Below are 27,048 nucleotides of genomic sequence, written 5' to 3' on the forward strand. Positions count from 1 at the left end.
AAATCCACATTAATGAAGGCATTAAAATCGACACTAACAATTAAATTATTTAGATATTCAATTATTTTAAGATTCTTATATCTTATTTGATATTTTTTTTAATATCTCATTCTTTAATTACTGCGTTTAGAATTTATTGGTTGTTACCTATTTTTTGGTGAAATTTATTGGTTGTTACTTAATAAGTAATTATGGTGCGTTTATTTTAGTTAATATCTAATTTAAAGGATTTGTTTTCTTTTATTATTAATAAACGAATAACATGTATAGAAATAAAAGATTTTTCTTGCGACTCCATAATAAAAATATTAAACTCTTATTTTCTACATTTCTTACACATAATATCCTCTTATTCAATAACAAAAAATATATATTGCATATTTTTAAAAATATTTATAATATTTAAATTATATAAAAAGTTTGTAATATTAATATTATTTCAACTCTATACAAATTTAATATATATGTATATATATCTTATGGGAACCATTTAAAAGAAATTTTTAAATTGACTTGAATTATATAGCTTTTAAATAAAAGTATTATTAAAAAGAAAAATAACTAAATGATGTTTAATTTCACGGGACGGGTAATATGATGGGATGGGTTTGGGTTGATATTTATAAAAGATAGTATACCACGGGTGAAATCCTAAAATTAACAATCAAAATAATCTATCAAACAAATTACATTTTGATTTTTTTAAGAAAATATAGCCCCGCGGTGTACCGCGGGTTAAAATCTAGTTTTACAATACAAAAAAGGAAAAAAATCTGTTAGAAAGACAGATAAAACAATAACATTTAGGTTTTTTTTGTAAATTTTAGGATTATGTATTTACTGGCTTTGTGTTTGAAGTTTGAACAGACATATATCTATTGACTATTGACTAGAATTTATGCTATATATTGACTACATTTTCTTTCCATATTTGGCCTCTCGCGCAATAAACAATAGGGTACCCTAAAGAAGATTATTGAGAATTTTTCTAGATTTCATATGTTGCTTCTTCTATTAACGGTTAATGAACACGTGTGGCAATTTCTTGTTTGGAAACAAGTGTGGTAAAAGTTTCATTAAAGTATGGTCAAGATATTTTTGTTAATTGTTACCATAAAAATGTACATATATGTTAATGTTATCAGAAACCCTTAACCATCAGCAACAACGTGTGATTCTTTAGTCCTACAATGAAGCTTCTACTGCTGCTGCTTGCCTTCTGCTGTCTATCTCTATCAAGTTGTTCTCCATCTTATCCTATGATTTTACAATATTCTTGTTCTTATGTAAAATCTCCTGTATGGTCCTAGCTAGGTTTTTTCCCCATGATTTATCTTTTGTCTGTTCGTCGACAAGAAACTTTTCTTGAGTCTTTTATTTGTTGAATTTTCATCAGGGGAAAAAACTTTTCTAATGTTTTTAACATGTAAACGTCGTTTGCACTTTGCAGGGTGTGAAGAAAAATCCGTCCCTTATGATTACTCGGCAACAATAGAGGTAAGCAATGCTCTGTTCTAGCAGACATGTTCGTTGGGAACTTTAATTCTGAATCTCTTTTTGTCTTGGTGCAGTGTCTGGATACCCCTTATAAACCACAGTACAGTGGAGGGATCATCGTGAATCCTGACCTGCAAAATGGTTCACTAGGCTGGTCACAATTCGGAAATGCCAAAGTTGATTTCAGAGGGTTTGGAGGCAATAAGTTTGTTGTTGCCACACAGAGGAATCAATCTTCTGACAGCGTCTCACAGAAGGTTTACTTGGAAAAAGGAATTCTCTACACTTTCTCGGGTAAAAAAACTTTCGAATTTGTGTTTCTTGGAGCACACTCTTTAGAACTATCGCCTGATGTATTTTATGTTAACCTTGTAGCTTGGTTACAAGTAAGCAGAGGAAAAGCTCCCGTGAGTGCCGTTTTCAAGAAAAATGGTGAATATAAGTATGCCGGTTCTGTTGTTGCTGAATCCAAATGCTGGTCCATGCTCAAAGGTGGTCTCACTGTTGATGAATCTGGTCCTGCTGATCTCTACTTTGAGGTACGTATATACACACTCATGGTCTCAACTGTTTGTCTACATTTCTACATTTTGCAAGCTACTTTATACACCTATATATGATGATCCATAATCCTTTGTTCATGTGTAGAGCGAGAACACAACAGTTGACATTTGGGTTGATAGCGTCTCTTTGCAACCTTTCACACAAGAAGAGTGGGACTCTCACCACGAACAGAGCATTGACAAAGCAAGAAAAGGTTCCGTGAGGATCAGAGTCATGAATAACAAAGGCGAGACGATACCAAACGCAACCATATCCATAGAACAGAAGAAACTTGGATTCCCATTCGGGTGCGCAGTAGAAAACAACATACTTGGGAATCAAGCATACCAAAACTGGTTCACTCAGAGATTTACCGTGACAACTTTCGGGAACGAGATGAAATGGTACAGCACAGAAAGAATAAGAGGCCAAGAGGATTACTCGACAGCTGACGCGATGTTTAGTTTCTTCAAGCAACACGGGATTGCTGTACGTGGGCACAATATTTTATGGGATGATCCCAGGTATCAACCTGGATGGGTGAATTCTCTGTCCCGTGACGATCTCTACAACGCCGTGAAACGAAGGGTTTTCTCGGTGGTCTCACGATACAAAGGTCAGCTTACTGGTTGGGATGTTGTGAATGAGAATCTCCATTTCTCCTTCTTTGAGAGCAAGTTGGGTCCTAAAGCCTCTTATAACACATACGCAATGGCCCATGCCTTCGATCCACGGACAACAATGTTCCTGAATGAATATAATACGTTAGAGCAACCTAATGATTTAACTTCTAGTCCAGCAAGGTATTTGGGAAAGCTTAGGGAGCTTCAATCTATTCGGGTTGCCGGAAAGATTCCGTTAGGGATAGGTCTTGAGTCTCATTTCAGCACTCCTAACATTCCGTATATGAGATCAGCTCTTGATACTCTTGGTGCCACTGGTTTGCCTATTTGGCTCACTGAGGTAGACGTTGATGCGCCTCCCAATGTCCGGGTAACTTAATTATTCTCTTATACAAGTAGAAAAAAATCATCATTTTCGAATTCTCATTTCCTTCATTTTCCCAAAATATCTCTTACCTGTTTGATGTTCGGTTATTCTTGCAGTCCAAGTATTTCGAGCAAGTTCTAAGGGAAGGCCATGCGCATCCGAAGGTGAAAGGAATGGTGATGTGGACAGGTTATTCACCATCAGGTTGCTACAGAATGTGCCTCACCGATGGAAACTTCAAGAACCTACCCACTGGAGATGTCGTGGACAAGCTTCTACGTGAATGGGGAGGGCTTCACAGCCAAACCACAGGTGTCACTGATGCTAATGGGTTCTTTGAAGCTTCACTCTTTCATGGTGACTATGATCTTAATATATCTCATCCTCTCACCAATTCAAAATCTTCTTACAACTTCACGTTGACTCCTGATGACTCCTCTCCAAAGACCCAACCATCTCTATTTGTCGTTCGTATTTGAGAAGCTAAGTTTACAACTACTTTGTATTTGAGTAGTTTGATTCTTAGTGGCAGATAGTGTGTTTTGCATTATAGCTGTGTGTGAGGAAACTCCCATGGGATATCCATGAGAATCGTTGGGTTGGTTTCTTATACTTTAATTAAGCCTTGAAATTGTAATAGAATTATCAATATTATTGAACTTCCTTTAACTATTTCGTCAAGTATTTTGAGCTCTTGAATATTGAAATTTTCTTTATTCGAGTTATTTTAGTTAAAATTATTCATTTTTCCAAATCTATTTCATATATCATTCATTTGTTTATTGATTTTTGCTATTGTGGAGTACTTACATTATATAAAAAAATTGTATAAAATGAAGATATAATTAATCCTTTAACAAAAAAATATACATTGTATAAAACATTAATTTTCCTTAAACAAACACCCAGGGTCCAGGGAGAACATATTAGGGCAATCTTTCAATACAAACTTATATTTTTGACCCAATATTTACTGTCAAATTCGCAGGAAGTTTGACCAAATGCGTAGAATATGTAGATTCCATCAGATTTTATGTGGTTTACGCCGGAATATCAATGGAAGCCATCACCTATATAATTTTACAATACAAAAATCAAATCATTTAAAAAGAAACAAAAAAAAATCAATTAAAAGATAGACAAAACCATCTCTATTTAAGGTGATACAAAAAAAAACTTTATAGGGTTTTTGGAGATTTATGGTTTACGTGTCTATTGCCTTTTTGTTTTAACTCTGACCAAACGTATCTATTGACTATTGACTAGAATTTAAGCTATTGATTGCATTTTCTTTCCATATTTGGCCTCCGCTCAAAAAGGAGAATTTTTCAAGATTTAATATGCTGCATGTTAACGGCGGTTAATATCTTATCTTGTAAACAAATGTGGTAAAAGTTTGCAAAAATAAAGTATAGTCAAGATATGTTTTTGTTAATGAAATAAATATACCAAGACCATATATATATATATTGGAAATCCATAATCATAAACAAAAATAAGTGATTCTTTAGTTCTGCAATGAAGCTTCTACTACTGCTGCTTCTTGCTTTCAGCGGTCTTTCTCTATCAAGTTATTCTCCATCTCATTCTATGATTTTTCTATACCCTTGTCGTTATGTAAAATGTCCTATAAGATTTTTTTTTCCGGATTTCATATTTTTCATAGGAAACCCCTTTTGAATTTCATATTACGTAGTTAACCATCAACGGAAAAAAAAAATTTATCGAACATTTTTTTCTACGAAAATATTTGCAGGGTGTGAAGATATTTTCGTTCCTTATGATTACTCGGCAACAATAGAGGCAAGCAATGCTCTGCTCATTCAGTCATGGTCGTTGGAAACTTTTGTTCTGATTCTCTTTTTGACTTGGTGCAGTGTCTGGATACCCCTTATAAACCACAGTACAATGGAGGGATCATCGTGAATCCTGACCTGCAAAATGGTTCACTAGGCTGGTCACAGTTTGGAAATGCCAAAGTCGATTTCAGAGAATTTGGAGGCAATAAGTTTGTTGTTGCCACACAGAGGAATCAATCTTCTGACAGCGTCTCACAGATGGTTTACTTGGAAAAAGGAATTCTTTACACTTTCTCGGGTAAAAATAATTTCGAATTTATGTTTCTTGAAGCACACTCTTTAGAATGGAATCTGATGTATTTTATGTTATACTTGTAGCTTGGTTACAAGTAAGCATAGGAAAATCTCCGGTGAGCGCCGTTTTCAAAATAAATGGTGAAGATAAGCATGCCGGTTCGGTTGTTGCTGAATCCAGATGCTGGTCGATGCTTAAAGGTGGTATCACTGTTGATGAATCTGGTCCTGCCGATCTCTACTTTGAGGTATGTCTATACACAAACATACTCATGGTCTTGATTGTTTGTCTACATTTTTGCATCTTGCAAGCTGCTCTTGTTCAACCTATATATGATGATTCATATTTCATTGTTCATGTGTAGAGCGAGGACACAGCGGTTGAGATTTGGGTTGATAGCGTCTCTTTGCAACCATTCACCCAAAAAGAGTGGAACGCTCACCAGGAACAGAGCATTGAGAAGGCAAGAAAAGGTGCCGTGAGAATCAGAGTCGTGAATAACAAAGGCGAGAAGATACCAAACGCATCCATTACCATAGTACAGAACAGACTCGGATTCCCATTCGGGAGCGCTGTAGCACAGAACATACTTGGGAATCAAGCATACCAAAACTGGTTCACTCAAAGATTCACCGTGACAACATTCGAAAACGAGATGAAATGGTACAGCACGGAATCTGTAAGAGGCATAGAGAATTATACGATCGCGGACGCGATGTTGAGATTCTTCAAGCAGCACGACATTGCTGTACGTGGACACAATGTTGTATGGGACCACCCTAAGTACCAATCTAAATGGGTTACTTCTCTGTCACGTAACGATATCTACAATGCAGTGAAACGAAGGGTTTTCTCTGTGGTCTCGCGATACAAAGGCCAGCTTGCTGGTTGGGATGTTGTGAATGAGAATCTGCATCACTCCTTCTTTGAGAGTAAGTTTGGTCCTAACGCCTCTAATAACATCTTCGCAATGGCGCATGCCATCGATCCAAGGACAACAATGTTCATGAATGAATTCTATACATTAGAGGACCCTACGGATCTGAAAGCGAGTCCAGCAAAGTATTTGCAGAAGCTTAGGGAGCTTCAATCTATTCGGGTTCGTGGAAACATTCCATTGGGGATCGGTCTTGAGTCTCATTTCAGTACTCCTAACATTCCGTACATGAGATCAGGTCTTGATATTCTTGGCGCCACTGGTTTGCCTATTTGGCTCACTGAGATCGACGTTAAAGCTCCTTCCGATGTTCAGGTAACTCATATTCTCTTATAAAAGTAGGCTACAAAATTTCATGTTCTTTTTCCCACAATATCTGGTCTCGAATTCTCGTTTGTATCCCTATATATAATTGAGGTTTTGAGCACTTGTATATCTGATATTTGGTTCTTGCAGGCCAAGTATTTTGAGCAAGTCCTAAGGGAAGGACATGCGCATCCGCATGTGAAAGGAATGGTGATGTGGACAGCTTATTCACCAAGTTGCTACCATATGTGCCTCACTGATGGAAACTTCAAGAACCTACCCACTGGAGACGTTGTGGACAAGCTGCTACGTGAATGGGGAGGGCTACGTAGCCAAACCACTGGAGTCACTGATGCTGATGGATTCTTTGAAGCTTCACTCTTTCATGGTGACTATGATCTCAATATTTCTCACCCTCTCGCCAATTCAAAAGCTTATTACAACTTTACGTTGACTTCTGATGACTCCTCTTCACAGACCCAACCATCAATTTTTGTCTTTTCTGTTTGAGATGCTAAGTTTACGACTACTTTGTATTTGAGTAGTTTGATTCTTAGTGAAAAATTGTGGCAGATAGTCTATTTTGAATTATACTTGTGTGAGAGGAAACTTTCATGAGCATCATTGGGTTGGCTTCCTTGATATATTGTAATGGTTTATTATCAATAATATTGAACTTTCTCTAGCTTTTTTGTTTAGTCTTTGGGAAATCGGCTTTTTCGTACCTCCACAGTTGTGTATAAAACAAACTCGCATAAAACAAATCCACGTAGGTGCACACGTGGATGCCACGTAATCGATATTTAGGTCATAGGCATGATTTTGCACAAAATATAAAGTGTAGGTATGAAATTCAAATGTTTCATTAGTGGAGGCATGTTTTAGCACAACGGTATAGTTTAAGTATAAATTTAACATAGTGTAATTGTGGAGGCATGAAAAAGCCGATTTCCCTTTAGTCTTTAGCTGTTGAACCTTAGAGCATGTGCAGTGGGAATCTCTCACCCAAATCTCTCATGCAAAAAAATAAAAATAAAATAATAATAAGTATTATTTAATTATGAGAGTCTCTAAAAAAATGTAGAGAAAGTATTATTTTATTATTTTTATTTTGTTCGAGAGACTTTTGTGAGAAACCTCATTGCACATGCTCTTAAGTTTTCTTGTTCTAGAACTTCTAGCCCAATCTTTGTTCATGAAATCAAACAATTTTATATTTTTGACCCAACATTAATTGCCAAACTCGCATGAAGGTTGATCAAATCAAATGCGTCTATTTTGGAAACTAATCAAATTACATATGAGCATTTTGAAAAATTTAGACGTTAAAATAATAAAATATTGAGCCAACAATTTAATGTATTAGATGACAAAATGAAGACTAACAGATCAGTGGTCAACCTTTTTTGAAGAATTGTTGGGAAATTTTATTTCTTCATATTATAAAATTTAATGAAACATCTTCCTTTTAATGCATAAATAATCAGCAGAATCTACATATCTTTCAATTGGTTAAAAGTTATAACCACCCATTACATTTTTTTTGGTCTTTGAAAAAGGTTTTAGGATACTGTTACTTGAAAGGTAGGTATACGATTTAGGTTGACCGTATTATAGTCTATGTAGTTCTTACAAAATTTGTCTCAAATTTGTGCATTTTATAGTCGTTTTCCACAAGAAAATAAAATATATGTATAAGTTATAAAGCCTATATTCAGTATAAGAATACAGTAGAGTCTACAAACCTAAATCTTTATATATATAATAAGTTTTGTGGGGATATTTCAGTTTTAACTGAAAGGAAGATGAACAGTATCAAGAATGGCTTCTTCCTCTGCATGCTTTCTCTTCTCTGGTGTCTTGTGGATTCACGGATTTCCACTGATCCTTTCTCCCATAGCCACTCTCTCAATACAGAGGTAACCAAAACTGATAAAACCTCAATAAATAGATATATCACAAAAGTGATTTTTTATAGATTTGTAAATTCAAAATTTTTAACATTGGCAAGTTTTGGTGTATATGAATGAAGTGTGTAATGAAGCCTCCACAAAGCAGTGAAACGCAAGGATTATTACAATTTAGCCGCTCTGTTGAAGCTGACTCTGGTGAAGAATGGAAAATAGATGGAAATGGAGCCATTAGAGAAATGGCACAGAGAATTCAGCTTCACCAAGGAAACATTTATAGCTTCTCTGGTAATATATATACACATGGATGCAACCCATTCTCTAGTTCATATAATATAATGCATCATCATTTCATGGTTTCAGTGTAGACATTTTTTCCCAGATATTTTGGTTGAGAAAGTATATTATCCCCAAAAAATAAAATCGAATCTAATTTAGATTGGTTTGGTACGATTTAAATTTGGTTTTTGTCAACGATAATGAGATTTGGTTCGGTTCTTGATTCAGGATACGGAAATAAGTAAAACCATTTTAACCAATTTAATTAGAATTTCAGATTTTTGGTTTAAGTTTGGATCGGTTATGTTTATCTAGAATATTGAACATACATATTTGTTAATGGAAACTACAGCTTGGGTGAAATTGAGAGAAGGAAACGACAAGAAAGTAGGAGTTGTGTTCAGGACAGAAAATGGAAGACTTGTTCATGGAGGTGAAGTTAGGGCAAAGCAAGGATGTTGGACTTTGCTTAAAGGTGGCATTGTACCAGATTTTTCAGGCCCTGTAGATATATTCTTCGAGGTACATGCACTATACATGTGTATTCATATGTATTACATACTTATATTATCTCTGTTAATGTGGTTTTTATGCCAAAACAGAGCGAAAACAGAGAAGCAAAGATCTCTGCAAACAATGTGTTGCTGAAACAGTTTAGCAAAGACGAATGGAAACTGAAACAAGACCAACTTATTGAAAAGGTAGAAATAATCTATACATATAAAATTTACATGTATCTGATATTCTGATGTTTGAATCCATATAAAATGCTTTGGTTGCCTTGAGCCTTATATTCTTTTATCTACATGTGTGCTGTTTTTGCTATTATCTGATTTATGTTTGTTGCAGATAAGGAAGAGCAAAGTGAGATTTGAAGTAACTTATCAGAACAAAACCGCGGTAAAAGGCGCAGTGATATCCCTAAAACAAACCAAATCATCTTTCCTCTTAGGCTGTGGAATGAATTTCCGGATCCTACAAAGCCAAGGTTACAGAAAATGGTTTGCGTCGCGGTTCAAAATCACATCATTCACTAATGAAATGAAATGGTATGCAACGGAAAAAGCACGTGGTCAAGAGAATTACACGGTAGCCGATTCAATGTTGAAATTTGCGGAAGATAATGGGATATTGGTTAGAGGTCATACGGTGTTATGGGACAACCCAAGAATGCAGCCTAGTTGGGTGAAAAAGATAAACAATCCGGAAGATGTGATGAACGTGACATTGAACCGGATAAACTCGGTTATGAAGAGATACAAAGGGAAGTTAACCGGGTGGGATGTGGTTAACGAGAATCTGCATTGGGATTACTTTGAGAAAATGCTGGGTGAAAACGCTTCATCACGTTTCTACAATATGGCTTCTAAGATTGATCCTGATGTAAGATTGTTTGTTAACGAGTACAACACGATAGAAAACCCTAAAGAGTTTACTGCGACGCCGATAAAGGTGAAGAAGAAGATGGAGGAGATTCTTGCGTACCCAGGAAACAAGAACATTAAAGGAGCAATTGGAGTTCAGGGTCACTTTGGTCCAACTCAGCCTAACTTAGCTTACATAAGATCTGCATTGGATACTTTAGGCTCACTACGTTTTCCTATTTGGCTTACAGAGCTTGATATACCTAAATGCCCTAATCAGGTCTGTCATTAACTACCTTAGCTAACAAGAAATCTTTCATTCGTTATCATAAAGATAAAACTTGTTGACTAATTCGATTGCTTCATAGGCGAAATACATGGAAGACATTCTCAGGGAAGCTTATTCGCATCCTGCGGTGAAAGGCATCATAATATTCGGTGGACCTGAGGTCTCTGGTTTCGACAAGCTGACACTTGCGGACAAAAACTTCAACAACACACAAACTGGAGATGTAATTGATAAGTTACTCAAGGAGTGGCAACAAAAATCTTCAGAGATTCGAACGATTTTCACAGCAGATTCCGGTAATGAAGAAGAAGAGATCTCATTGCTGCATGGACATTACAATGTGAATGTAAGTCATCCATGGATAGAAAATCTGTCCAACAGTTTCAGCTTGGAGGTAACTAAGGAGATGGGTCAGCATCAGGTGGTTAGAGTTGGATTTAATGCTTAAAATTACAAAAAAAAATGTTAGATTATCATAGTCAAAACGTCTTCTTACGGGAAGAAAAGTGATGCCTATTGAACTAATAAAAAAAAAAGACTAATAACTTCTTGAGAAGAAAATATATGGAAATTTTCATTTCGTATCGTATTAGAAAATTTAATGAAACATCTCCCTATTTTTGCGTCAAATGATAAAAACATCTCATTATATATGAATTTGTGTATGTATAAGCATGGCTTTTCGTCTCCCAAGTCCCAACCACACCCACTATAGAGTTAACCAGCCAAACAAGGTCAGCAATAGTATGTTGCATTTCGTTCTACATAATGCATTGGTATCATCAAAAGGAAAAAGGATTGTTATCTATACTAGTATTTTCGCAACACTTTTGTGACGGGTGATAAAAATGTTTTTGGGTTAATCGGATATTCGATCCGTTTTTTAAATTCCTTCACAAAAAAATTTGTTGGGTCGGGTTATATTTAACCCAACTCATACAGCTGATATTCCCTATTTAATAATTTAGATATTTAGAAGATTTGGAATTATGATTCTCCTATTATCTTAGTTTGATTTGTTTTTAACTGTTTTGAATCATCATATAATACATAAAGTAAAAACATGATTCGAAATTTTAAAAACGGATATATATTATCCAATTGACGAAAATGTGTGTTCAACGTTCTACATCGATTAAAATATTTAGACAATGATTCAGAATCATATCATAAATAAGATCAACATTAATAAAATAAATGAGTTTTTTGGCAGGACGAGTTTGGCGGGACGAATTTTTGAATCAACAATAATAAAAATATTTAAATATCATTAATCTGCCGCTTCAATACGGATTAAATCCTTCTTTTTTTAATACCACCAATATTAGACATATTAAATCAGTCTCATTTATAAAAGATTGTATAAAACCAAAAATTGACCCGTGGTATAATGTTACTTAATAACAATATTTTAAAATTTTAAAATATCATTAACATGCCGTTTTAATACATATTAAATCTTCAGTTTATTAAAATATAAATGTCTTAGAGAATGATATGATTTATAAACTTTATATATAATAAATAATCATTAAATTTAAAAATAAAAACAAATCACGGGACGAGTTAAGAAATTACGGAACGGGTTATATTTCGGAAAGGATTTCTATAGGCGGACGAATTTGAATCAATATTTATATACCGTTTTAATACGGGTTAAATCCTCAGTTTATTAATAATTGTTTCGTGGACTCGTGGTATACCGTTACTTAATAACAATTGCAAACTATAATATAAATAAATATGTTATAAGGAGATACAATTTACAAAATATTTTTATACTAACTTTAAAACTAAATCATCCCGCAGTGTACCGCGGGTTAAAATTTAGTTTATCTCTTAAATGGCTTACATATTTTTGTTAAAATAAATAGCAAATGGTCCCTGGGCTAGCGGTCGGCCCACGTGCTTGTCACCTTGGCACGCGAGGGTTTTGCCTTTAATGTAGAGGACGAAACCTATCGATATATTGCTTAACGGCTATGTTACCATTTTGCTTCTTTGTCGCTTTTACTCCAACCAAACAAAATATTTGCTTCCAAGCGTTTCAAGTCAAAATACATATATAACCTTCTTAACTATTACGAGTGAATCATACTTTAGTACTTTTATTGGATTAGTACCCACGTTGTAAAATAACAGAGGAAAAAGACTAAAGAGTTGAGAATTTCTGGATAGTTTCATTATAGTGTCGATATATACATACATGTATATGCAGAAGATTATATCTAATTTTCTTTAAATAAAGATTGTCAAATATTAACAAGAAATATCACAATAATCCCTAAGATCCTAAACTTGTGGGATACGGGATTCGTATCTCCAACGCACTTGGTAATTAATACGTGTTGTTAGAGGGAAAAAAGGTATCATCCGCAACAAATAATGTCATCTACTCATATATATTTCTTACGTGTTGACTTCTTCTAGTTTTAGGTTGACCGTTTTAGTCTATATATGTAGTTCTTTCTTACATATTTGCTTCGAATTGTATAATTTGTAGTCATTTTCCATAGGAAAATAAAACATACTTGGCTAGCTAGTATAATGCCTTTTTTCAAGTATAATAATACAGTAGAATCTGACAACCCCAAAGCTTTTATAGATTGCGTTTTGTAGGGATATTTCTGTTTTCACAGAAAGGAAGATGAAGAACATCAACAATGGCTTCTTCCTCTGCATGCTTTTACTCCTCTGGTGTTTTGTGCATTCGGGGATTTCCATTGATCCTTTCTCCCAAAGCGACTCTCTCAAAACAGAGGTAACCAAAACTGATAAAACCTCAATAAATACTAAATAGAAGTGATTTTTTAATGTTTTTGTAACTAAATTCAAACTTTCTAACATTGGTAAATTCTGGTGTATATGAATGAAGTGTGTAATGAAGCCTCCACGAAGCAGTGAAACGCAAGGATTATTACAATTTAGCCGTTCTGTCGAAGCTGACTCTGATGAAGAATGGAAAATAGATGAAAATGGATCCATTAGAGAAATGACACAGAGAATTCAGCTTCAACAAGGAAACATCTACAGCTTCTCCGGTAATTATATGTACCACATGCATGCAACCCTCTCTCTAGTTTTATATATAATATAATACACCATCGTTTCATGGTTTCTTGTCTAATAAGTTACTGTTTTAAACCAGAGATTCTTGAATCTTGATAGTTGTGCTCAGTCTGATTTCAGTTTGGTTTCAAGTTTTTGTTTTCAGGGTGTTTGGTTTAAGAGTATTACTCAAATTTTAACAAAATCTAATATAGATCAGTTTGGTACAGCGCAGCTCAACTTTTGGGTTAGATTCAGTTTTCTATTAATTTAAATGATTTTAAACTTTTTTTTTTCCTTTTCGGATAGAATCATTATAACCAATATTTAATGATAATTTTAGAATGGTTTCTTTCAGTTTGGATCGGTTAAGATTGAACATTCATAGTTTCTTTGTTAATGGAAATACAGCTTGGGTGAAGTTGAGAGAAGGAAACAAGAAGAAAGTAGGAGTTGTATTCAGGACAGAAAATGGAGTTGTTCATGGAGGTGAAGTTAGGGCAAAGCAAGGATGTTGGACTTTACTTAAAGGTGGCATTGTGCCAGATGTTTCAGGCTCTGTAGATATTTTCTTCGAGGTACAACAACTAGCTATATATGTTTATTCCTATACGTATATATAACACTGCGTCAATGCGGGTTCTATGTGGAAGCAGACTGATGACAAAGAAGCAAAGATTTCTGCAAGCGATGTGTCGCTGAAACAGTTCAGCAAAGAAGAATGGAAACTGAAACAAGACCAACTTATTGAAAAGGTAGCATTGATCTTTGTCCATCTATATAGTTATAGGGTTTTGTAATGGGCCGTTCCAATGAAGCCCGATTTATTGTTGATCTCGGCCCATTTGAGGCCTATAATTGTTTTAAGTTGATCTCGATTTTTGATTTTACCTTACGGATACATGAAAAAAATATACAAAAGGGTACCAATGTACCATGCTCGGAGTCGGAGGGCCATGGCCGAACTAGGCTTGAAACAAGCATGGTCTGACTCTGACCAGCCCCCAGACCAGTTTTTTTAAGGCCGGTCCGGTCAGTGTGTTGGTTTTGCTCTTACATGACTTATGTTAATTGCAGATAAGGAAGAGCAAAGTGAGATTTGAAGTAACTTATCAGAACAAAACTGCGGTAAAAGGCGCAGTGATATCCATAGAACAAACCAAACCATCTTTCCTCTTAGGGTGCGCAATGAATTTCCGGATCCTACAAAGCGAAGGGTACAGAAATTGGTTTGCGTCGCGGTTTAAAATCACATCCTTCACCAATGAAATGAAATGGTATACAACGGAGAAAGAACGTGGTCAAGAGAACTACACGGCAGCTGACTCAATGCTGAAATTTGCGGAAGAGAATGGAATATTGGTTAGAGGTCATACTGTGCTGTGGGACGACCCAATAATGCAACCAAGTTGGGTACAAAAAATAAAAGACCCAAATGATTTGATGAACGTGACATTGAACCGGATAAACTCGGTAATGACGAGATACAAAGGGAAGTTAACCGGGTGGGATGTGGTTAATGAGAACGTGCACTGGGATTACTTTGAGAAAATGCTTGGTGCAAACGCTTCGTCAATTTTCTACAATTTGGCTTTTAAGCTAGATCCTGATTTGACATTGTTCGTTAACGAGTACAACACGATAGAGAATCGTGTAGAGGTTACCGCGACGCCGGTTAAGGTGAAAGAGAAGATGGAGGAGATTCTTGCATACCCAGGTAACATGAACATTAAAGGAGCAATTGGAGCTCAGGGTCACTTTCGTCCAACTCAGCCTAACTTAGCTTACATGAGATCTGCATTGGATACTTTAGGCTCATTAGGTTTGCCTATTTGGCTTACAGAGCTTGATATGCCTAAGTGCCCTAATCAGGTTTGTCAGCAGCTTACCTTGCCTAACAAGAAAGCTTTGTTCCATCTTTATTCATTATCATAGTCATAAAATTTTTGTTAACTAATTCAATTTCTTGATAGGAGATATACATTGAAGAAATTCTGAGGGAAGCATATTCGCATCCTGCGGTTAAAGGCATCATAATATTTGCTGGGCCTGAGGTGTCTGGTTTCGACAAGCTAACACTTGCGGACAAAGACTTCAACAACACTGCAACAGGAGATGTAATTGACAGTTTGCTCAAGGAGTGGCAGCAATCTTCAGAGATTCCAAAGATTTTTATGAAGGATTCCGAGAATGACGAAGAAGAGGTCTCATTGTTGCATGGATATTACAATGTGAATGTAAGTCATACATGGATGAAGAACATGTCCACCAGTTTCAGTTTGGAGGTAACTAAGGAGATGGGTCAGCGTCAGGTGGTTAGAGTTGTAATTAATGCTTGAAATTACAATAATATGTGATATTTTCATAAATTCCTAATCGTATAAAGCTCGAAAAGTCTTCTACCATGAATCATAACGTCTTCTTCTACAGGAGCTTCTTGAAGAGAGTAATGTCTAAAGTTTATAGACTTTTTAACCACGCATTATTATCAAAACACATAGGAAAATTTCTAACTCTAAAACAGAGTTAGATACTTAATTGCTTTAATATCAAAAAAAAAAAAAAAAACAGAGTTAGTTTAATACACATACCAAGGTAATTTTTTTTGTCCTTTAGAAATCCACACGTAAACTTAACATTTTTATTTCCTGCAAAGTTTAAAATTCCTGCACAACTTAGTCTTTGTGGTGCACGACAAAGAGTTTGATAGAGAATTACACGGTTATCAATAAACAAACTATAAAACAAACAAAAAAAAAAGATTTTTGAACCAACTTATAGCTGAAAAGAGGGGGTATATATGTTCAAATAGCTAAAACATGTCGTCGATGTGGAATAGCAAAAGAGACATATGTAATTTGTTCGACGTAAAGCATATATATAAAATCGTGTTTTCTCCTACCGGATCTTGGAAACCACATCAATATTTATCTATATATGATATTTAACATTTACTCCAAAAAAATGTATATGTATATATGGAAGGAAGTGAAAAAGTGAAGAGAACACATGGAGGACGAGACCATCGAAATCGATCGGGAAAGCATAGAAATTATCAGCAATTGAAAAGAGAGAAATCAGAAGGTGACACATTTAAGAGCCTAAATTGCAAAAGTGTGCAGTTGGTCGAAATGCGTGTTGTTGCACGTGCACACATGTGTGAATTTGTTGAACCTTGCGTATTTCTCTTTTTTACGTGCACACGTGCCCACATGCATGCCTGATTTTGCTAGCTATTCGAACCCCTTCAATGAAATCAATCAAAATTCTGTTTCTTTTTCTTTCATCTCTTTTCTTAAATTATTTGAGCATGTGTGCCAAATCAGAGATGGAATGATAAAGCTCCAACAAATATGAAATTTCTTCACACATTTCAAATTTCTTCCTTCATATCATTCAATTTTTATTTCAAAAATCAACCGAAATATTATGTTAACTTCCTATGATGGAATGATACAAAAAAAAATTACAATAACTTTCTAGTTTTTTTCCTTGTTCAAACTTTTTCTTGAAAACTTTATATAATTATTACTCTTTTCAAAGCATTATAATGCTATAATGACACCAATATATATCTCGTTATCCCAGGTATAGAGAGTGCCAAATACACGAAAGATTTAGGTAAGAATTAAATTAGAGAGTACGAAAGGAAATTAAAAAAAAAATGCAAAACGAAATGTGAGGACATGTGATATCATAAAAGCGTAGTCAATAGACCGCTCGGATCTTCTTGTCTGTCGAAGTCGCTTTGACCCATGCACCATCTAATTACTCCCACTAATACACTATAAATATTCATAATAAGTGAATAATTGAAATATAATACACGATCAATGGGTATTTATCTCTTCTAGACTAGTTCTGGGCATATGTCACGTGGGAATTAACTTTCCTATTAGGATGGTATTTAATAGACATCCACGTATAATGTTTCACTCTAGTTACATACTTTTATGAATCCGAAATACCAGTTATATCTTTGGATTAAATATGAAAAATGCCTGGATACAAACGCTGCATGTCATTCCCATGTTACAAACTGGCATTGTAGGAAAAGAGTTAACAAAAATATAGAATAGAATTTCTTATACAATCTAAATCGAGTTCACATGTTGCGACCTTGCAAAGACCGCTTGAGTGTGCCTAATAACAACGCCGACTTATCCATTAGTTTCTCTTTGAAAATTTATTTCGTTCATATTTTGCTATAATAACGACAAAACAAAAGCCCAAATTATTAGACCAACCTATAATTTGAAAATTAATAGGCAGAAGAAGTAGGAGACGATGATAATAAGTTAAAATAAGTTTATACTCCGTACCTCTTGAAGATAAGACCAAAAATTGAAATAAATAACTTTAAACAATGAAACAGAGAGAGGTATAGATGCATGTGTTAGTATAAATATTAGATATATAGAGAGAAAGAACAGAGTGTTTAAGTCGCTTCTTACCCAAAATCTTTCTCAACACAGCTGTTCGATCTCAACAAGTATTTATATCTTTTTTTTTTCTAAAACATAAAAGAAGAAAATGTTGGGTTCAAGTAGTGGATGCGAGTCAGGATGGACTCTGTACTTAGACCAGTCGGTTTCTTCACCAACACCTTCTTGTTATAGAGACAGCAATGGGTTTGAAAACAGAAGAAGAAGCAAAGATTCATGGGACCAACACAACGTGCATCAAGGAGACGAAGAAGAAGAGGAAGAAGACGATTTGTCAATGATTTCAGATGCTTCTTCTGGTCCAAGAAATATTTCCGAGGAAGATTCTGTGAATAAGAAGATAAATATTGTTGGTCTCAAGAAACAATGCAAGAGAGAAAAGAAAAGAAGAGATTATGAGAAAATGAACTCAGTTCTTGATGATACTGCTAGTTCTCCTCTTTTCAATTTCCCTCATGTAAGTCTTTCTATTTTCAACTAATTTTTGTAAACCAACTGATAATAGTCCGCTCTGTTCTTCGAGAACAAAAATTAATGTGTTCGTAGATTCACTAAGTCCTGATTGTTATCATATTAGAAACGCAAACGTAAACACAAACACATAATCATTAGTCACTATACAGAATTTACCTAGCATTGAAGTCCATGAACCATGATTACTTTTTACCTAGTCGATATATGGTGGATTAGAGGGCTTATAAGAAAAACAAAGACTCTCTTTTTACCTTTTAAAAGAAGAGATTTGTTCTTTAGGTTTTTGGGATTTAACATTCGTTTTAATATTTCTTGTAGATGTTGCAGAAAAGTGTTGGTGGTAATAAGATAGAGCAAAACTTTCCAGAAAGTACATTGGATTACTCACAAGGCTTCTCGGCTACTCAGTTTCAGGTTTCTCTCTCTTCACTATTTCTCTGTTTAGGGTCTGTCGAGTACACGTGACTTGTCTCAAGAGTCTCAGTATATTTGTATTTGCGTGTTGAAAACAAGCAGGACAATACAGCATTCCAAGAGCAGTATGGTTATTTGCATATGGAAACCAGATTCTAAATAACCAGTTAAGTAATTATATAATCTTGCTCTACATGTAATCACTACTTTGTTTATTCTTACATTATGAAGAATATATCCAATCTGACTAAAACGTTGAAATTAGCAGGTGAGGATCAAACTGATAAGAGCAGCTATTTTGGACATTTGTGCAGCTTTTATGGATTCAAGTAATGATTAAAGTGAATCTTAAAGTCCAAATATGAAAGATAGGAAGGAGTTTTAAGCAAAAAATTGCTAAAGAAAGAAACCAACAATGAAGGGACGAAAAACAGTTTCTCAAATCTCTCAATTGGAACTGAATCTTTCCTCTCTTTTGCTTTGTAATTTCTTCACAAACAAGTTTTCTTTGTAGCCGCCTTTTATGTAACTCGTGGTTTATAACACTTCCATTGCAATCTTCGCTCATAGCGTAACAAATTTCAGTACCTAAATAAGCTTCTTCTTACTCTGCACAAAAAAAAGGATAATAAGCTTCTTCATTTTTTTTTTCTTTTGGTGGGGAAGATCACTTCCAAGAAATATCTAGAACAAAAAATGCTCTTAATGGTTCTTATCAAAGCTGCTAAATTCTCAAAATAAGAATTATTCGAAGTAGAGGAAAAAGAGGGCCTATTCAAAAGTTTCAAGAAAAAACTAATAAAATGTGTTATTTTAATTAACAGAGCACGAAAACCTATTTATAACCAAAATGCTAACCCTGAAACTTAGAAGAATGTGTAAAGCAATAAAAGGGAAAATTAGAAGCTTATCCAAATCTAGTTATCGGCTTGATGCATTCCTCTTTTGACAGTACAAGTTTAAGGTTTCAAGTTTGAGGTAGTCTCGAGCAGAGAAAAGCTAATTCTGAAGAGATTTATCAGTTTTTGAGATTCTGCAGATTGATGTAACAGATCATGTTGAAAGTCCGTTATCGTTGCTCTTTTGAGTTACTAGCGAGATTGGGGGTGTTAATCGGCCCAAGAATGAATAGGCCTGATGGTATTCTGGTCCATATCTGAGCTTGGCCGAAGTTAATTGCAATTTTAAAATTTTCAGTAAATAATTTTCATGAATGGAATATACTTTGTTTATATAATTTGCATGCTTGACTTTAATTAATATTTTAATGTTACTTGTCTAAACATACTTAATTGGTAGTTGAGGGTGTTTCAGTTAACCTTAAATATAAAACTAAATTGACTTAAATTGTAGAAAAAAAAAAAAACCAAACCAATCCAAATATAAGTGTACAAATCTACCACTTTCATATATAAAAATTCAAGTATTATCATCAGCTATCGCAGTTGTTCTATTTTCTGAATGTCGAATACGAGTACATAAACTACAACTTTAATAATCTAATTTTAGAATTTTAATATTCTAGGCTGTTTTGCGTATGTCATGAGTAGGGTCGAATCATGCCTTAACCAGTCGTACTAGTATAGATGGTTGTGAGTTGGATTTGATGACAAATAACCACTTAAAAGCGATGGTTAGGCAGACATTAAATAGGAAGCGATTTAATGTCTAACACGTATAATTGGAATTTAAATGTTTTTAGAAGGTCTAAACGTTTACGCTAAAAACGTTTACAATATAGAACAAAAATTTAGTAGTGTGATATTTTAGAGTATTTCTCTATAAAATATAATGTCTAACACGTTTAATTGGAATTTAAACGTTTTTAGAAGGTCTAAACGTTTACAATATAGAACAAAAATTTAGTAGTGTGATATTTTAGAGTATTTCTCTATAAAATATAATGATTTGCAAAAATATTTTAATTTTGTAAGTAAACTTAAATTTCAAATTACATCAGAATTTCAACAGAAATATTAGATTCAACTTCAAGATAACCTTAACATCAATTCAATTGACATCAAACTATATATGCTAACTATGAATCTATGAAAACCATGTACTTTTTAAGTTAAAACGTATAATGAATTTTATGTAATTAAAAATTAAAAAACCTACACTGAAATGAACAAAAAAAACAAATAATTAATGATTTTGAACAAAAAAAATAAATTGATGAATGATCTACCCTACGCCTAGGACGTTGTCTGGGGAACTGGAGTTACATCTCTTTTTCATTTCCATTCAAGAGTTCTTATGTGTCCCGGGTTCGCCCGTCGATTGATCCGTGATAATACCTACAGCTTCCCCCAATTCTACTATGTCACCATGAGTAGGTACCTATTTGACCGCTCATTTGCCTCAAGTGTGGTTAATTCTGCATTTGCATGCAATATCTTTGAGGTGCGCACACGGGTCATGGTACTATCCAGGTGTGAAGAACCCCGGACGTGACTGCACTGAGCAGCTAACGAATAAGGAAAACTTAAACTATGGCGCTCACCGAGGCTGACTACAATACAAGTCATGAGCGATAGCGGTTCGTTCCGAACAGATAAGATGGTAGTTGACTATGTAAAATCGTATGATATCGTCGCCCGCCTAATGCCATCTAGAACTGTCTAACTCTCTAACTTTTTTTTATTGTTGTATGAATTTCGCTAACTTTCTTTAAATAACAATTTGTATAATCTCAGCAACTATCAAATAATCGTCATGATATATCAAATAATCGTCATGAAATATGGCACCTAGAGCACCACTCAAACCGCTATTTTGAACATTTCTTGAAAGTCGTTGTTATTATAAACAAAGAAGGTAGGCTGTCTAATTTTTAAGCCTAAAATTAGATATCTCCATATCATCTTATTGTTTTACTCTGTCGGATTCTATCTTTTACTCTGTCGGATTCTATCTCGCCCAACCATACATTTGTGGCAACAGAAATTGCCTCCAAATGCACATTTTTTCCTATTCTTTCTATTTTTCTAATTTGAAATTTACATTTTAAAAATTAATGTGTTTAAATACTGTTTTGTAGTTTTTATTTTGGGTTTCGTTTCTATGTACGTTTTCCATTATTAGAACCGAATCATATCTTAACTAACCATATTAATTAGGATCAAGATTGTTGTAATTTGGAATCTTTTTTTTCGTTCTTCAACATGGGTAGGTTCGTAGGCAAAATACTCAAGTTAAGCCACGTTTAATTTAAACACGTCATATCTAGATATATAAAATTGAAATTTATAAGATATACTATATGTTGTGAAATTTGTTGACAGCTAATTTAAAGTAGTTGGGACAAAACAAAAATGTAGGTAGGTGCTCACATTAATATCACCTTGTAAAGACTAAAAACTATAAATCTTAGTAACCGATATGTGATATGTCAGCTGTACTCTGTTGCATTATTTCTCTCACTCAAACGCATTTTCAAACATAAGTTATGTCGACAGAAACGGAGGTCGTAAGTGTTCTTAAGTACCTTGACAACAAGTCCATATTGGTCATTGGAGCTGCTGGGTTCTTAGCAAATAGTAAATCTCTTCTCTTTCTCTTTCTCTATCCCCTTAATTATATATATATACGAATCATTACTATTTATAAGTTATGAAGTTATAGACAAGATTCATGATTTATGTATGTATATATTACGAAGAAAACACTTGAGCTACACTTGAACAATTAGCTTATTATAAATTTTGAAAGTATGACTAGAACAATATTTAAGTGGTTTGCACTAAAACTGTTGATGTGTTATCATGCGAATTCCTACCCGCATAATGAATGTTAGTGACAACAAAATAATAATAATCAAGGTATATATAGATTGTACTTTATATGCATGTATGACGAATTGACGTAGAGGTAATGAAATTCTAGAGGTAATGAAATTCTACGTATTGGAAATGCTTGTAGCGATAACAATTGTGGTTGATATAAGAAAAGCTTATGCGACTCACTTTAATTGATTTGTATCAGTGTTCAATAAAGCGCTAGGCGCTAAGCGGGCGGTGTTCCAGTGCCTAGCGCCTAGAACGTCTAATCGGGATCTAGGCGGTTTAGACGTTTATAACATAAAATATTATATATAAAACATCTATATAAAACTAAAAATTATGAAATTATAAACAAAACTAGCTAAAATTTATTTATATTTATATTAAACAATATATGAATATTTATAACTATATATATTAATAAAACTCTAATTGAAATTGAAAAAATATATTAAACAAAATCTATGTAATTTTAAGCGGTCAAAGCGGTTATCTAGGCGTCGCATGAGAGTCTAGCACCTAGTCGGGACCTAGGCGACCGCCTAGACCGCTTTTTAGAACACTGATTTGTATTAGTCTTAACCGGTCAAGATTTGGGGGTCCAAACCAGGCTGCGGATATGTATATTGTCGTAATTAACACAAGTTGCTTCTTCGTCATATATATATATATATATATATATAAACTTTCTTTATTAAATGAAACTAGCTCTGAAATTTATTAAAGTATGGTTATAAAGTCATATAAAATTTAATTGCAGTTTTTGTGGAGAAGATATTAAGGGTGGCACCAAACGTGAAGAAACTGTATCTCCTTCTACGAGCATCAAATGGAAAATCTGCTACCCAGAGGTTTAACGACGAGGTTTGTTTCCACAGACTTAGGCTTTGAATGTCTGTGGTTGTTAGATAGGCTTGGTATTTGTGGTAAAAAAACTCTATTTAAGAACTCGTCGCTTAAAGTGTTTAGACACCCATCTTTCTTTTTCTTAACTAATTAAAATCCTATGAAAAAAACAACTAAAAACAAACACTAAAAACTCATATACATGTAATCATTGGTTTGGTTTATTCAACTTAGAATGCCAAATATTAAAAAAAAAAAAATGTATAAAAACAAAAAGCTCAACAACAAAACTGCATCCATGGATAACTTAGCTGTTATGTGTATATTTTATCTACATGTAAATCTTAAAACTGAAATATGAAGTGACTAGTGTATATATATATAATAATTTTTTCTAAAATCAGGAAATTTACCAAATATTACTAAAATAAACCTGTATATATTAGTAGTTTAATATATAAATTAAATAAAACATGTGTATTTTAATCAATTATCCCTTATATATTAAATTCGTTGATAAAATAATGACTAATATGTATATGATAGTGATAGTGTTATTCAAATATTTCCAAAGCTCATGTGGATTGATGATAATGGAAGTTTTAGAACTTTTGAGGTGTTTGAAATCAATGCAGATTTTGAGGAAAGATTTGTTCAAGGTGGTGAAGGAGAAGTATGGTCCCAATCTAAATCAACTTATATCAGAGAAAGTCACAATTATCGATGGAGACATTTGCCTTGAGGATTTAGGTCTTCACGACTTCGACTTGGCTCATGAGATGATCCACCAAGTTGATGCCATTGTTAATTTAGCTGCAACTACGAAGTTTGATGAAAGGTACCTATTGATCTTAAAAGTTTATGTTTTAATAAAATTATCCCATCGTACTGATTCTAATATCTTATTATTGATTTGAATCTGTAATATGAACTCAATTTCTAGTTATCACTAACAGTCCTAAAAAAAAAGTTATATAATTAGTAATTTTTTTTTCTCTGAAATATATATCGCCTAGCAATAATAAATTTTGATTTCCCGGAAAAAAAAATATGTTACCACAACATATTAGCGCCATCAACATTGTTCCGAGGGATATTTTTTACTAATTATAATTTTTAGTTACATTTTTATACTGTAAAATTAAAGGAATTTTAATTAATTTGTAGATACGATGTAGCTCTTGGGATCAACACATTGGGTGCTCTCAATGTCTTGAACTTTGCCAAGAGATGTGCAAAGGTTAAGATCCTTGTTCATGTATCAACAGGTATATTCAAAGTACTATGCTGTCAATGAGACTGAAATAACTTGTATTTATTAGATCGCAAGTGAAATATATTTACATACCAGAGTTCTTACATGTCAACCAGTCTTTGAATTGAACATAAACATCTAGTCTATCCGATTTCCTAATACCTATCTTGATTAGAAGGATCTCAATACGCACGTTTAATTACAATTTCATATTTTTAAGGTCGAGAAGGTTGCTTTAGAAGTATGAAACTACATATTAATACATTATTTTGGAGTTCCATACCTTTTTTTTTTGTGCGAGACTTTTATATCAAAAGATAATTAACAATTGAAAAGGACTATATATTAGGACCCCAATGTAAAGTAGCCTATAGGTTATCTCGATTTTGACATCTAAAACTACCAACATTAGAATAAAAGAAAAACTAACAACTCTCCATTATTTTTACAATCTATCGACATTGATCACTGTTTACACTAAATATATAACCTGAATTATTTAAGACGGGTTTTGTACTAGGTAGGTAACCCGATCATTTTCGTTTGAAAATAAATCTGGCTTACTATTAAGATGTCGGTGAGAAAGCTTCTTTCGTAATTAAATGCCACCAACTAACGAATTTTGTATCAAAGCTTACGTGTGCGGAGAAAAATCTGGCTTGATAATGGAAACACCGTACCGTATGGGTGAGACGTTGAATGGAACCACCGGTCTAGATATCAATCATGAGAAGAAATTCGTTCAGGAGAAACTTGACCAGCTCCGAGCCAGTGGAGCCTCTCCTGAAACCGTCACACAAGCCATGAAGGATCTCGGACTCAGGAGGTTCATATTCCTACTTATATATATATATATATATATATATATATCTTTTATGTTGCAAATAAAAATGTCAATTAGTGTTAAACTTTGAAAGAAGAATGGTTATGTTTTGAAATCAATGATAGGGCAAAGGTGTACGGATGGCCAAACACATATGTGTTCACCAAGGCAATGGGGGAGATGATGGTTGGGACAAAAAGGGAAAATCTATCACTTGTGTTGCTTCGTCCTTCAATTATTACCAGCACATTCAAAGAACCATTCCCTGGTTGGACTGAGGGCATCAGGTAAAATTATCAAACTCTCCTTTGCTAGAAAATATAGAAATGATATTGATAGTTTACTAGTCAAGGCAATGAAATAACTACTCTTCAATGTGCAGGACCATTGATAGTTTAGCTGTTGGATACGGCAAAGGCAAACTCACGTGCTTTCTTTGTGATCTTAATGCTATTTCCGATGTGGTACCTACTTTAACATTCATCTTAATCTACATTCGACATTCGACTTTAATATTTTTCATTTACTCATCTTCATTTGATATTTTGGACATGTACGATGGGATCAGCTGCCTGCGGATATGGTAGTAAATTCGATTCTAGTATCAATGGCCGCTCAAGCCGGTAAACAAGAAGAGATTATTTACCATGTGGGTTCTTCACTTAGGAATCCGATGAAAAATGCAAAATTTCCTGAATTAGCGTATCGGTATTTCTCAACCAACCCGTGGATCAACAAAGAAGGGAAGGTCGTTCGGGTCGGGAACATTGAGATTCTGAGTTCTATGCGTAGTTTCCATAGATACATGACCATACGTTACTTGATTTCATTGAAGGTAATAGTACTAACGATATATCTAGTGTTTTTTAGATCTATGAATAACCCATATATGGTTCCTAAATAACTATATGATTTATTTGGTTCATTTCAGGGACTTGAATTGGTAAACATGGTACTTTGCAAGTTGTTGGAGAAGGAATTTAAGTACTTCCATAGAAAAATAAATTTTATATACCGGCTTGTTGATCTCTATCAGCCTTACCTCTTTTTCTATGGAATGTAAGTAAAATTTTCAGTTTCTAATTTGGTTCCTTAATTGTTTGTATGGTTTAATATGGTTTGAGATTAAAATCATATTGTACTAATCAACCGGATTATGTATATATGCAGATTTGATGATACAAACACAGAAAAATTGCAAAAAATGGTATCGAAGACGGGAGTCGAAAGCGAGATGTTCTATTTCGATCCAGAGGTTATCGATTGGGACGACTATTTTTTGAATACACATGTTATTGGGCTGCTTAAGTATGTCTTCTAATAATTTTAATTTTAATTTTATAATCTTTATCTTATTGTATTACAACGAGTATACATTATGTGCACACTATAGTTCTCTTTGATCTGCTCATTCGACTATGTTTCTAAATTCGGCTATATAGACCTGGGCTGTTTTATCTCTATAATAAAATTATATATTAGATGTAATTCTCTTCAACGCCATGTATTTTTTAATCTATATTATTAATTGGGAATCACTAAATATTAAATAACCTTATGAAGGGTAAAATATTACAAAAAATGCCATTGGTTTTTAGTGTTTTTAAATAACTTCATTAAGGATACAATAGTAATCACAAAATTAATATATTTAAATAAAAAATTGTTTAATTCTTTTAAATAATTATTAATTTCCAAAAAAATAAAATAATTTTCTCTCTCTTATTAATTATAAACGAAAATTTGAAAGTA

At 33.9% G+C, this 27,048-nt stretch overlaps 6 protein-coding genes across 9 annotated transcripts; all 6 read left to right on the plus strand.

Annotated features, from left to right (window-relative positions):
• The first annotated feature begins 1,523 nt into the window (after positions 1-1,523).
• Positions 1,524-3,702, plus strand: LOC9303224 (anti-sigma-I factor RsgI6). The gene is made up of 3 exons (XM_021016778.1): positions 1,524-2,036; positions 2,146-3,033; positions 3,147-3,702. The coding sequence occupies exons 1-3, from the start codon at positions 1,524-1,526 to the stop codon at positions 3,507-3,509; spliced, it is 1,764 nt and encodes a 587-aa protein (XP_020872437.1). The 3' UTR covers positions 3,510-3,702.
• Positions 3,703-4,788: 1,086 nt separating this feature from the next.
• LOC9303225 (anti-sigma-I factor RsgI6) lies at positions 4,789-7,366 on the plus strand. The gene is made up of 4 exons (XM_021019490.1): positions 4,789-5,127; positions 5,208-5,371; positions 5,489-6,376; positions 6,518-7,366. The coding sequence occupies exons 1-4, from the start codon at positions 4,860-4,862 to the stop codon at positions 6,875-6,877; spliced, it is 1,680 nt and encodes a 559-aa protein (XP_020875149.1). The 5' UTR covers positions 4,789-4,859; the 3' UTR covers positions 6,878-7,366.
• Positions 7,367-8,056: 690 nt separating this feature from the next.
• Positions 8,057-10,798, plus strand: LOC9303226 (anti-sigma-I factor RsgI6). The gene is made up of 6 exons (XM_002867108.2): positions 8,057-8,286; positions 8,400-8,565; positions 8,909-9,078; positions 9,159-9,257; positions 9,406-10,200; positions 10,289-10,798. Exons 1-6 carry the CDS (start codon positions 8,173-8,175, stop codon positions 10,655-10,657), a joined length of 1,713 nt encoding a protein of 570 aa, XP_002867154.1. The 5' UTR covers positions 8,057-8,172; the 3' UTR covers positions 10,658-10,798.
• Positions 10,799-12,075: 1,277 nt separating this feature from the next.
• On the plus strand, positions 12,076-15,699 carry LOC9303227 (anti-sigma-I factor RsgI6). 3 transcript variants are annotated; one of them, XM_021019979.1, is made up of 7 exons: positions 12,076-12,575; positions 12,829-12,970; positions 13,085-13,250; positions 13,669-13,835; positions 13,914-14,012; positions 14,335-15,129; positions 15,231-15,699. In XM_021019979.1, the coding sequence occupies exons 2-7, from the start codon at positions 12,857-12,859 to the stop codon at positions 15,594-15,596; spliced, it is 1,707 nt and encodes a 568-aa protein (XP_020875638.1). In that variant the 5' UTR covers positions 12,076-12,575; positions 12,829-12,856; the 3' UTR covers positions 15,597-15,699. The 3 variants fall into 3 exon arrangements, with proteins under 3 accessions (XP_020875638.1, XP_020875637.1, XP_002867155.1); XM_021019978.1 differs by having other exon boundaries at positions 12,077-12,575; positions 12,806-12,970; XM_002867109.2 differs by lacking the exon at positions 12,076-12,575 and having other exon boundaries at positions 12,602-12,970.
• Positions 15,700-17,299: 1,600 nt separating this feature from the next.
• On the plus strand, positions 17,300-19,197 carry LOC9303228. 2 transcript variants are annotated; one of them, XM_021019340.1, is made up of 4 exons: positions 17,300-18,159; positions 18,504-18,590; positions 18,693-18,756; positions 18,859-19,197. In XM_021019340.1, the coding sequence occupies exons 1-3, from the start codon at positions 17,791-17,793 to the stop codon at positions 18,747-18,749; spliced, it is 513 nt and encodes a 170-aa protein (XP_020874999.1). In that variant the 5' UTR covers positions 17,300-17,790; the 3' UTR covers positions 18,750-18,756; positions 18,859-19,197. The 2 variants fall into 2 exon arrangements, with proteins under 2 accessions (XP_020874999.1, XP_020874998.1); XM_021019339.1 differs by having other exon boundaries at positions 17,301-18,159; positions 18,495-18,590.
• Positions 19,198-21,971: 2,774 nt separating this feature from the next.
• On the plus strand, positions 21,972-26,784 carry LOC9303229 (fatty acyl-CoA reductase 3). The gene is made up of 10 exons (XM_002867111.2): positions 21,972-22,129; positions 23,133-23,236; positions 23,854-24,056; positions 24,386-24,486; positions 25,107-25,299; positions 25,422-25,583; positions 25,679-25,760; positions 25,865-26,131; positions 26,228-26,355; positions 26,467-26,784. Exons 1-10 carry the CDS (start codon positions 22,039-22,041, stop codon positions 26,615-26,617), a joined length of 1,482 nt encoding a protein of 493 aa, XP_002867157.1. The 5' UTR covers positions 21,972-22,038; the 3' UTR covers positions 26,618-26,784.
• Positions 26,785-27,048: the final 264 nt, after the last annotated feature.

The sequence above is a fragment of the Arabidopsis lyrata genome (genome assembly GCF_000004255.2).
Source record: "Arabidopsis lyrata subsp. lyrata unplaced genomic scaffold ARALYscaffold_7, whole genome shotgun sequence".
NCBI classification, from domain to species: domain Eukaryota; kingdom Viridiplantae; phylum Streptophyta; class Magnoliopsida; order Brassicales; family Brassicaceae; genus Arabidopsis; species Arabidopsis lyrata.

What these genes read in the sequence shown, in the direction of transcription:
- LOC9303224 (XM_021016778.1), top strand. Translation starts at nt 1,524, where the DNA reads ATGTTCGTTGGGAACTTTAATTCTGAATCTCTTTTTGTCTTGGTGCAG. An exon ending in CTGCTGATCTCTACTTTGAG is followed by an intron (nt 2,037 to 2,145) that starts GTACGTATATAC and finishes GTTCATGTGTAG; the next exon opens with AGCGAGAACACAACAGTTGA. An exon ending in ATGCGCCTCCCAATGTCCGG is followed by an intron (nt 3,034 to 3,146) that starts GTAACTTAATTA and finishes TTATTCTTGCAG; the next exon opens with TCCAAGTATTTCGAGCAAGT.
- LOC9303225 (XM_021019490.1), top strand. Translation starts at nt 4,860, where the DNA reads ATGGTCGTTGGAAACTTTTGTTCTGATTCTCTTTTTGACTTGGTGCAG. An exon ending in CTGCCGATCTCTACTTTGAG is followed by an intron (nt 5,372 to 5,488) that starts GTATGTCTATAC and finishes GTTCATGTGTAG; the next exon opens with AGCGAGGACACAGCGGTTGA. An exon ending in AAGCTCCTTCCGATGTTCAG is followed by an intron (nt 6,377 to 6,517) that starts GTAACTCATATT and finishes TGGTTCTTGCAG; the next exon opens with GCCAAGTATTTTGAGCAAGT.
- LOC9303226 (XM_002867108.2), top strand. Translation starts at nt 8,173, where the DNA reads ATGAACAGTATCAAGAATGGCTTCTTCCTCTGCATGCTTTCTCTTCTC. An exon ending in CTGTAGATATATTCTTCGAG is followed by an intron (nt 9,079 to 9,158) that starts GTACATGCACTA and finishes ATGCCAAAACAG; the next exon opens with AGCGAAAACAGAGAAGCAAA. An exon ending in TACCTAAATGCCCTAATCAG is followed by an intron (nt 10,201 to 10,288) that starts GTCTGTCATTAA and finishes ATTGCTTCATAG; the next exon opens with GCGAAATACATGGAAGACAT.
- LOC9303227 (XM_021019979.1), top strand. Translation starts at nt 12,857, where the DNA reads ATGAAGAACATCAACAATGGCTTCTTCCTCTGCATGCTTTTACTCCTC. An exon ending in GCGACTCTCTCAAAACAGAG is followed by an intron (nt 12,971 to 13,084) that starts GTAACCAAAACT and finishes ATATGAATGAAG; the next exon opens with TGTGTAATGAAGCCTCCACG. An exon ending in AAGACCAACTTATTGAAAAG is followed by an intron (nt 14,013 to 14,334) that starts GTAGCATTGATC and finishes TGTTAATTGCAG; the next exon opens with ATAAGGAAGAGCAAAGTGAG.
- LOC9303228 (XM_021019339.1), top strand. Translation starts at nt 17,791, where the DNA reads ATGTTGGGTTCAAGTAGTGGATGCGAGTCAGGATGGACTCTGTACTTA. An exon ending in CTCTTTTCAATTTCCCTCAT is followed by an intron (nt 18,160 to 18,494) that starts GTAAGTCTTTCT and finishes TATTTCTTGTAG; the next exon opens with ATGTTGCAGAAAAGTGTTGG. An exon ending in TCTCGGCTACTCAGTTTCAG is followed by an intron (nt 18,591 to 18,692) that starts GTTTCTCTCTCT and finishes GAAAACAAGCAG; the next exon opens with GACAATACAGCATTCCAAGA.
- LOC9303229 (XM_002867111.2), top strand. Translation starts at nt 22,039, where the DNA reads ATGTCGACAGAAACGGAGGTCGTAAGTGTTCTTAAGTACCTTGACAAC. An exon ending in CCCAGAGGTTTAACGACGAG is followed by an intron (nt 23,237 to 23,853) that starts GTTTGTTTCCAC and finishes AAATCAATGCAG; the next exon opens with ATTTTGAGGAAAGATTTGTT. An exon ending in TTAATGCTATTTCCGATGTG is followed by an intron (nt 25,761 to 25,864) that starts GTACCTACTTTA and finishes CGATGGGATCAG; the next exon opens with CTGCCTGCGGATATGGTAGT.